The following is a 9305-nucleotide window of genomic DNA, read 5'->3' on the forward strand; positions in this document are numbered from 1 at the left end:
AGATGGAGGAAGGTCCCATGGCGTCGACCAAGCTCTATGTGGGCAACCTCTTCTACGAGCTCACGCAACGCGACGTGGAGGCCGAGTTCGGCAAGGTATGGCTACATTTCCACATACTCTAACTTCTCTCCTATCTCTAATTCGATCTCTAATCTCCATGCAGTTCGGTCCCATCGAACAATGCGCCGTCAAGAAAGGCTACGCGTTCGTCCACTACGAGCAGCTGGAGGACGCTGAGATGGCTGTGCAGGAGATGAACGACAAGGAACTGGGCGGCCGTCGACTGCGCGTGGCCTTCGCGGTCTCGCACGGCACGCAGCGCCGCTTCGACGGCCCTCCACCTCCCATGCAGAACAACGCGCCGCCCCCGCTGCTGCACAGCCCGCGCTTCCCCGTGAACGCGTCGCCCAACCTGTTCGTGGCCAACATCCCGCCTCATATCAAGATGAGTGAACTGGACCAGGCCTTCGCCCAGTTCGGAGAGGTCAAGAACGTCAAGGTGCTGCCCCAGGCCAGACCCGACGCGCCCATGTCCGCCTTCGTGGACTACTCGGACGTCTCGTCGGCGCAAAAAGCACACAGCGCGACGATCATCGTGGCCGGTCAGCATCTGCGCACGGACTATAACTTCCGCAAGTACGTGAAAAAAATGTCCAAAACTCTGATGCAGCCATTCTTATTGTGATTTTTGTGTGACTTAGGAACAAAAGTGAGGGTCCGAGACGCGTGAATCGAGGCAGCTTCGATGGCAGCGGCGGTTATGATGACGAAGAACGCGGTGGTTCTCGCTACGACTCGTATGACTCGAGGAAGAGCCGGTACGACGACGAGTTCGAGGACTCGGACCACCGTCGCCACCATCACCGCCACTCGAGTCGTCACCATTCGTCGCGACGCAGTCGTGAGGATCCGGAGGAGCGGGGACGCAGTGTCTCTCCTCCGCGCTATCGCCGCCACAGCAGCAGCAGCAGCATGCGGAGAGGCGAGGAAAGCTCGCGTTCGCGCGACTATCCGAGCGAGCGCTCGTACGCCCGTCCGGATGAATTGGACGAGTTCCAACAGCCCGAACGACGTCCGTACTATGAGTCGCGTTCGAGAGGAGAGGAACGGATGCCTCGTGAGTACTCGGGCCGAGGAGTGGACAAGACCTCGCAAGAGTACCGTCGCTACGGTCGACCGGAGATGTCGTCGCGCCACGGATCGCGTCGTCCCCGGAATGACCGCAGCTGGTGCGTATCTGCGTTGTGGTGTGGATTATTTTTTGTGTGTTTGCTGACTTGGGGCGTTGTTTTTAGGTCCCCTCCTCCGTCGGGCCCTCGCAGCCGTAGCCGCAGTCGCTAGACTGAAGTGTGCAACGTTGCATCGCACTGCGACTGTGTGGTGGTTGAGACTTATAGTGTCTCCTTTATATCGGGGTGCGAAGTAAAGCAAGCTGTGGACATCACGGATTATGTCGTGGACTTTCGAGAAGGCTTGGGTGGTAAGCATTCCGGTTGTATTTCGGACGAAATGGATAAAAGCATAAGTGGTCGCAACGTTTGGGCCACGATTGCTGGTCTGCATTAGTTTTTCGTGGATGGATTGTTCGCTGGTGTTGATTATTTTTTTCCGTCTTACTAACACCATGCGAGGGGCTCGTGGATTTCTTGGCATGTGACGGCAGTTCAAAAGTTCGTGCTATGCCGTGATATTCTGGATGCGTTTACCCTCACAACGTGGCTGTTCCACTCCTTACCGCACTTTTTGGATAACTGGCATTTATGGAATTGGTTAATTTGGCAACCGAGTTCGACGCACTTCAGCATTGCTTTCATTCGCAAAACTTCCGCTACCTGCTCACTTCACGCCATGCCATCTACTCGCTTGGGGGCTATAGCGGCAAATAATGCAACTCGGTTCGGATGAAGTCACTCACAGCAATCGAACGCAAGCTCCAAGCAGACGTTGACTAGTGTTTCGCTTTAAGTGATGATGCTATAATAGAGGGGAACTGCTGCTACTTATGCCTGATATCATCACCAAGACCGCCACTTTGTCCAGCATCGTAGCCAACGATCAAATAATAATTCAAGCTGAATAACAACCGTGGATTTCATCAAAGCCATGATGCATAATGCTAGTTCATTTCCCAATTCGCAGTTTTCGGCACACGCCCAAGAGACAAGACGATGAAGCTGTTTATCTACTCACTCACGCTCCTGTTGGCGGCTACCGCTGCTGTGAGTTCAAGCCTGGTGGGGAATGCGACTCCCTTGATCAAGAGCGGGCAGCGTGTACTACGCGATGAAGCCGCAAGCCTCGCTACCACCGACAACGAAGAGAAGGTCTGCTACTTTCTCTTCTGGCCCTTCCAGTGCTAAACCTTCCTGTTTGTCCCATGAGGTCAAGACGACTATAATAGTGTAGTGGGTTTAACTCAATCAAGCGTTCAACTTGTTTTGACATCCGCTTCTGGTTTTGCACGCTCCCGTCTCATAATGATCATGTGCGATTTCCATCAACGGTTGGCTGAAAAGCGCGTGTGAAATCGTACTCCCCACACCTAACACGCGTGATCAATTAGTTATCGAGGATATTACAAAATCACTCAAATGAACGCTTTTCAGCCAATCAGGATGTATTTTGTGGCTATTACGCGTGTAGGGTTAGGGTTCAGGATAACCTGCAAATCGATTGACGACTACCAAATAAACGCCGTTGACAGCAGTGCTGTTGCCTGCAATCCCTCATTCCACAATTTTCCAGGTAGCAAGAAACTGCCTGCACTAGTACAAACAGAATCACACACGCACTGTCGAGTAGACAGGAGACTTAAGCATGGCTTCCCCTTCTGAGGAGACCTCCAAAACCGAGCCGCAGAACTATGTGGCAGTGCAGACACCTCGGTCGTCGCACCAAATGCCCGAACAAAACTCGACGCAGGTCAAACAAGTATCCTTGCTAGAGCTTTTCTCCTTTACAGACACAGCCGACAAACTGCTCATGCTATTGGGTACTCTCGGAGCCTTTGGTGCTGGTGTCCTGAGACCCATTCTGGTCCTCCTGTACGGAGACATCATCAACGATTTTGGTGAGGCCGGTGAAGGCGAGACGCCCACCCTCACCATGTCCAGTGTCCGCACCGCATCCCTCAATTTCGCGATCGTAGGTATCGTCGGCTTTATCGCCGCATACCTGCAAGTCTACTGCTGGTCTCTCACGGCGTCACGTCAGTCCAAGCGCATCCGTAGCCTCTACGTCAACGCCATTATCACCAAGGAGATCGGCTGGTTCGACGTGAATGACCGATGCAGTTGTCGTCGCGCGTGGCCGACGCTACCATCGCTATCCAGGACGGCATGGGCGCCAAGATGAGCGACCTGTTACACTTCACCTCCACCATCGTATCGGGCATCGCCATCGCCATGGCCAAGGGCTGGGAGCTTACACTGATCCTGATGGCCGTGGTGCCGTTCGTGACCGTGAGCGGTATGATGGCCAAGAAGGTGACCGTCGCCGCCAGCAACCGCAGCATCCACTCGTACGCGCAGGCCGGCGCCGTAGCGCAGGAGTCGCTCAGCAACATCCGCACGGTGCACATGTTTAACTCCGTCGAGTACTTTATTGAGAAGTACAGGCGAGCGCTTGAGGGAGCAACACTCGCTGGAATCAAGAAGGAGTTTGCTGCTGGGTGGGGTACTGGACTTATGAACATGGTGCAGTTCCTCATGTACGCGCTCGGCTTCTTCCTCGGTGCCGTGTTTGTGGCACGCGATCAGCTGGACGGCAATACGTGCAGTGGCTCAAGCTGCTACGACGCCGGACGAATTATGACAGTCTTCTTCTCCGCCACGAAGGGAACTTTGGCAATTAGTCAGGCTGGCCCCAGTCTCCAGGCGGTCTACTCCGCATGTGCTGCCGCTTTCGATGTCTTTGAAGTGATCAAGCGACCGTCGCTGATCGAGCCCACCAACGACGACCAAGGCAAGAAACTCGATCACGTTTCCGGAGATATCGACATCGACAACGTGCAGTTCGCGTACCCATCTCGTCCCGAAGTGGAGGTGTGCCGCGGATACTCGCTCAAGATCAAGGCTGGCGAGAAGGTGGCGCTGGTCGGTCCGAGTGGCAGTGGCAAGAGCACTGTGATCTCGTTGCTGGAGCGCTTCTACGACCCGCTCGACGGCTCTGTCAAGATCGACGGTGAGGACGTCCGCTCACTGAACGTGAAGTGGTTGCGACAGCAGATCGGTCTGGTTGGGCAGGAGCCCGTACTGTTCGCGACGTCCATCATGGAGAATATTCGACACGGCCGGTCGGGCGCGTCGGATAGTGAAGTCGTGGAAGCTGCCAAGATGGCGAACGCGTTCAACTTCATCATGGAGTTTCCGGAGGGGTTTGCGACGGAAGTGGGCGAGCGAGGCGCTCAGTTGTCGGGAGGCCAGAAGCAGCGCATTGCCATCGCACGCGCTATCATTAAGAATCCCCCGATTCTGCTGCTGGACGAGGCGACGAGTGCGCTGGACACGGAGAGTGAGCGGATCGTGCAGGCGTCTCTGGATCGGTTGGTGGCGGGGTCGAACCGCACGACGATCATCGTGGCGCACCGCCTGTCGACGATCCGGGATGCCGACCGTATTGCCGTGCACAGTGGCGGTCAGATCGTGGAGCTCGGTTCTCATGACGAGTTGCTGCGTATCCCGAATGGCCACTACCGTCTTCTGTTGGAAGCTCAGTCGTATGCAACGTCTGAAGAGAAGAGCGAATTAAGCGAGAACGAGCGTGGGGTGGGTCGAACGGAGGTAAATCATCACGAAGGCATGCAGCTTGAATGTTCTTGGGCGTCGAGCAAGTCCGGTGTGCTGGATATTGGTACCTACAACACAAGCAAAACCAACGACAACGACAGTGACGATGAAGCCATCCCGAAAGTTTCATCGTTGCGCATCTGGAAAATGGGTCTGCCAGAATGGAAGTTCATTGCCATGGGTGGAGCGTCTTCGGTATTTAAAGGATCCGTATACCCATTATCTGGTATGTTCATCGCCAAGATCATTCATTTGTACTTCGAGCTTCAGAAGACGAAACGCGAGATGCTTCACGACATGCGCTACTATTCATTAGCTCTCGGCTGCATCGCGGTCGTGTGTTGCACGTCTTTCACGCTAACCGAGTACTGGTTTGGTATCGCTTCAAGTCGATTGATCAGCCGGGTCCGTCTCGCGACATACAGCGGTATGCTGCACCAGGAAGTGGGCTGGTTTGACCTCAAAGAAAACGCGTCGGGCACTCTTGTGTCTCAACTGACAGCCGATTCCGCGATTCTCCAGTCAATTACATCGGACTTTCTCAACCGAAGTCTTATGATCGTCACGACCTTCACCGTCATATTCGTGATATCCTTCTCGTACAGTTGGGAAATGACCCTCATTATGCTCGCTATTACTCCCTTCCTGGTTGGCGCCAATTTAGTGCGTGTGAAACAAATGGCAGGACAAATGAACGCAAAGAAAAACAACGACGCCGACGCCGCCGCGGGGTTCCTTCTTTCTGAGACCGTCGATTCGATTCGCACCGTCGCATCATTTGGCATGGAAAAGTCCGTGACTGCTCGGTACACGTCGTTCCTGAACGTCTCCAATGATCTAGACAAGAAGCTAAGTGTATCTGGAGGTGCTTCATTTGGACTGTCCCAAGGTATGATCTTCTGGGTCTTGGCGTTCGTCTTCTACATTGGCGGGATTTTAGTCTCGCACGGAACGATCAGCTTTGAGGACCTTTTCGTTGTTCTCGTAGTCTTCATGATGGGATCCTTCAGTGTTAGCATGGCTTCGCAAGGATCCGTGGATGGCGAGAAGGCGAAGCGAGCCGCAGCCAACGTGTTCAAAATCATCGACCGCGTGCCGAAGATCGACGCCACGTCCACTGCAGGGACCGTGCTGCCTAGTGTCCAAGGCAACATTGACTTCAAGGACCTCGCGTTCGCGTACCCGTCGCGGCCGGACGCCGTCATCTACCAAGGCTACAATCTGTCTGTTCGACGTGGGCAGACGGTGGCTTTGGTGGGCGCGAGCGGTAGCGGCAAGAGTACGGCTATCGCACTATTGGAGCGCTTCTACGACCCGTCGTCGGGCATGGTGACGCTGGACGGCCACGACGTGCGTAGCCTGAGTTTGCCATGGTTACGCGATCGCATCTCGTTAGTGAGCCAGGAGCCCGTACTGTTCTCGGGCACGATCGCGGAGAATATCGCTCTGGGCAAACCTGGTGCGAGTCGTGCAGAGGTGGAGGCGGCGGCAAAGAGTGCCAACGCCTTCGACTTCATCTCGAACTTCCCACTGGGCTTCGACACGGAGGTGGGCGACCGCGGCGCACAGGTGTCGGGTGGCCAGAAGCAACGCATCGCCATCGCGCGCGCCATTCTGCGCGACCCGGACGTGTTACTTCTGGACGAGGCGACGAGTGCACTGGACAACGAGAGCGAACACATTGTGCAGGCGTCGCTGGACGCTCTGGTGGTCCAGAAGCAGCGCACGACGATTGTGGTGGCTCACCGTTTGTCGACGATTCGGAAGGCGGATATGATCGCGGTGACGCGTGATGGCTCGATCGTGGAGCTGGGTAGTCACGAGGAGCTGATGCGGTTGCCGGGAGGTGAGTATCGAGGTATGGTGGAGCAGCAGGCTGGCACAGTAGCTTAACAAGAATGGTTGGGCTGGGCAACGTACTATGTACCGGCAGAGTAGAACAATAGTGATGACGCGGAGTGGATAATAAAGCTGAGCTCATGTGGGCTCAACTAAAGCATTGGGTGCAGGGTATAGATGGTTATTTTCTGCAAGTTTGAATTGATAGTAATTACCACTTCAACACTAGTTTTCAGCGATGCGGCTGGATACGCGCGGCGATTCTGATAGCAAAAGGGTCAGGGAGCTACGGTTTAAGCGATCACTCACCAAATGCGGTATCGATGCGGGATGTCTCATCGATAATGAATTTTATGAGTTATCCTTTCGTGGCTATAATTATTAATCGTATACTTACTTATCCAAGTTAAATTAATTCAATGTACACTTATACAAGCTAAATCAATCCTCTGTACATTTATGCAAGCTCAAATCGGAAGTCGAGGAAAAAAAAGAATCCAAAAGCTTTCAGAGTTTAAGAACTTTGAAAGCGATCAGGAACCTTTTTTTAAAAAAAGAAATGAACTTGTGGGCGGATTTAACCGGACGATTATCTAGTTTTACCGGAAAGGGTTGGGGGTACAAATGAGCTATTTATTTTTCACATTATTACACAGCGATCGTCAATCACGAGCAAGAGCGATTCGGCCTGCACAAGGTCCACATCAGCCCGGTATGGCACGGCAAGACAAGGTCCATGTCATCGATGAAGTGTTTCACCGCGCTGCTATTGCTGTTCATTTGCCATTCTCGTGTTCTTACGCACTACTGAAGTCACATTTTGTCAGTGCACCGTGTCTGAAGAGTGCTCACTGACGTGAGCGATCGTTAACTCTACACCATACTTGTTTGCTGATTTCTTCCGAGGTACTAGTACGAGTCTATTGTTGTATTATGCGTTGTTTGGCTTGATGTCATTTTTCACAATGCCAATATCTACGGTAGTAGATAGAATGCGATTATCAAACATTAAAACATCGAACTACAATATATCTACACAAACGGCTAACTGCCAAAGTTATGCCTGTAACGGCGCTATACTCAGCAATGGCCGCCAACGTAGATATATCCTATTTGATGCAGTGATCTCTGTAGTGGCGATTCCAGCACATTTTGGATTGGCTCTGCTGCGCCATGAAGTGCTGCGCGGGCAGGCTTAAATCACTGTTATGAAGCGATTGTAGTTTTAGTGCTGGACTTGTGATCGTAAAATAACGTTGGGTGGCCTACAGTGGCTGATACAGACTCTGTTCAACCAAGACTATAATATAGAGGATGCTGCCGCGTGAACGTTTGCTAGTAGCAGGTTGTGATACAGGATAACGCAAACCACCCAAAATGAAGGTGACTTAGGTAGCCGAACGATTCGCTTGCTTGGCCTCCCGTACCCACCTTCTCCATAATATCTCGGTGGTATAATTCCAAGATCAGCTATAAGTAAGGCTAAGCTACGAAATTGCCGCGTGACTACCTCTCAAGTTTAATCACCGGAAGACTTCCGGTATTTTCCGATCATTGGCGCATCAACCCTGAATTACTACAAGTTTTGTTTGCCATTTTTGAACATCTCGGAAAATACCGGCAATCCGTCCGGTGAGTACATAATCTGCGACCCTTGAAATCCGGTAAAATTCCAGGTAATTTGAAATCGATTAGGTTCGGTTACCGCTTTTCAAAACGTTTAGATCCAAAGTTTCACGTATCTTCCACTCTGATGAAACTACCGAGTTAGGATATGCAGGTTACGTGGTTTGCAGATGCAGTAGAAGTCATTCGCGTGAAGCAGAGCAGGTCACGAAGGCACATACGTAGGTTCATGCATTCAGCTTCTATCGAGGCAAATAGATGGTTTCCATCTTCAGTTTAAAAGCAACGTTGTATTGTAGTTCTTTTAAGACCGGTAGTGATAGTCTATGTAGTTGTCACCGCTTGTAGCTCCACCATACCTCGATACTCACCTCCCGGTAACCGCATCAGCTCCTCGTGACTACCCAGCTCCACGATCGAGCCATCACGCGTCACCGCGATCATATCCGCCTTCCGAATCGTCGACAAACGGTGAGCCACCACAATCGTCGTGCGCTGCTTCTGGACCACCAGAGCGTCCAGCGACGCCTGCACAATGTGTTCGCTCTCGTTGTCCAGTGCACTCGTCGCCTCGTCCAGAAGTAACACGTCCGGGTCGCGCAGAATGGCGCGCGCGATGGCGATGCGTTGCTTCTGGCCACCCGACACCTGTGCGCCGCGGTCGCCCACCTCCGTGTCGAAGCCCAGTGGGAAGTTCGAGATGAAGTCGAAGGCGTTGGCACTCTTTGCCGCCGCCTCCACCTCTGCACGACTCGCACCAGGTTTGCCCAGAGCGATATTCTCCGCGATCGTGCCCGAGAACAGTACGGGCTCCTGGCTCACTAACGAGATGCGATCGCGTAACCATGGCAAACTCAGGCTACGCACGTCGTGGCCGTCCAGCGTCACCATGCCCGACGACGGGTCGTAGAAGCGCTCCAATAGTGCGATAGCCGTACTCTTGCCGCTACCGCTCGCGCCCACCAAAGCCACCGTCTGCCCACGTCGAACAGACAGATTGTAGCCTTGGTAGATGACGGCGTCCGGCCGCGACGGGTACGCGAACGCGAGGTC

The 9305-nt window shown here is 53.2% G+C and overlaps 4 protein-coding genes across 4 annotated transcripts in view; 3 read left to right on the plus strand and 1 right to left on the minus strand.

The window, feature by feature from the left end:
• Positions 1 to 2: 2 nt before the first annotated feature.
• On the plus strand, positions 3 to 1341 carry PPTG_07370 (hypothetical protein; the record flags this gene model as incomplete). The annotated part of the gene is made up of 4 exons (XM_008901555.1): positions 3 to 95; positions 164 to 636; positions 702 to 1229; positions 1296 to 1341. 4 exons carry the CDS (start codon positions 3 to 5, stop codon positions 1339 to 1341), a joined length of 1140 nt encoding a protein of 379 aa, XP_008899803.1.
• Positions 1342 to 2168: 827 nt separating this feature from the next.
• PPTG_22087 (hypothetical protein) lies at positions 2169 to 2360 on the plus strand (the record flags this gene model as incomplete). The annotated part of the gene is made up of 1 exon (XM_008901694.1): positions 2169 to 2360. One exon carries the CDS (start codon positions 2169 to 2171, stop codon positions 2358 to 2360), a length of 192 nt encoding a protein of 63 aa, XP_008899942.1.
• A 457-nt stretch (positions 2361 to 2817) lies between these two features.
• Positions 2818 to 6800, plus strand: PPTG_07371 (hypothetical protein; the record flags this gene model as incomplete). The annotated part of the gene is made up of 2 exons (XM_008901556.1): positions 2818 to 3237; positions 3294 to 6800. 2 exons carry the CDS (start codon positions 2818 to 2820, stop codon positions 6678 to 6680), a joined length of 3807 nt encoding a protein of 1268 aa, XP_008899804.1. The 3' UTR covers positions 6681 to 6800.
• A 1776-nt stretch (positions 6801 to 8576) lies between these two features.
• Positions 8577 to 9305, minus strand: part of PPTG_22088 (hypothetical protein) — a gene marked incomplete at its 3' end in the record, with an annotated part of 3368 nt that continues 2639 nt past the window's right edge. Inside the window, exon 2 of the mRNA XM_008901695.1 lies at positions 8577 to 9227. Coding sequence (XP_008899943.1) covers positions 8577 to 9227 — 651 coding nt within the window. The remainder of the gene's footprint in view (positions 9228 to 9305) is intronic.

The sequence above is a fragment of the Phytophthora parasitica genome, assembly GCF_000247585.1.
Source record: "Phytophthora parasitica INRA-310 unplaced genomic scaffold supercont2.11, whole genome shotgun sequence".
Taxonomy (NCBI): domain Eukaryota; phylum Oomycota; class Peronosporomycetes; order Peronosporales; family Peronosporaceae; genus Phytophthora; species Phytophthora nicotianae.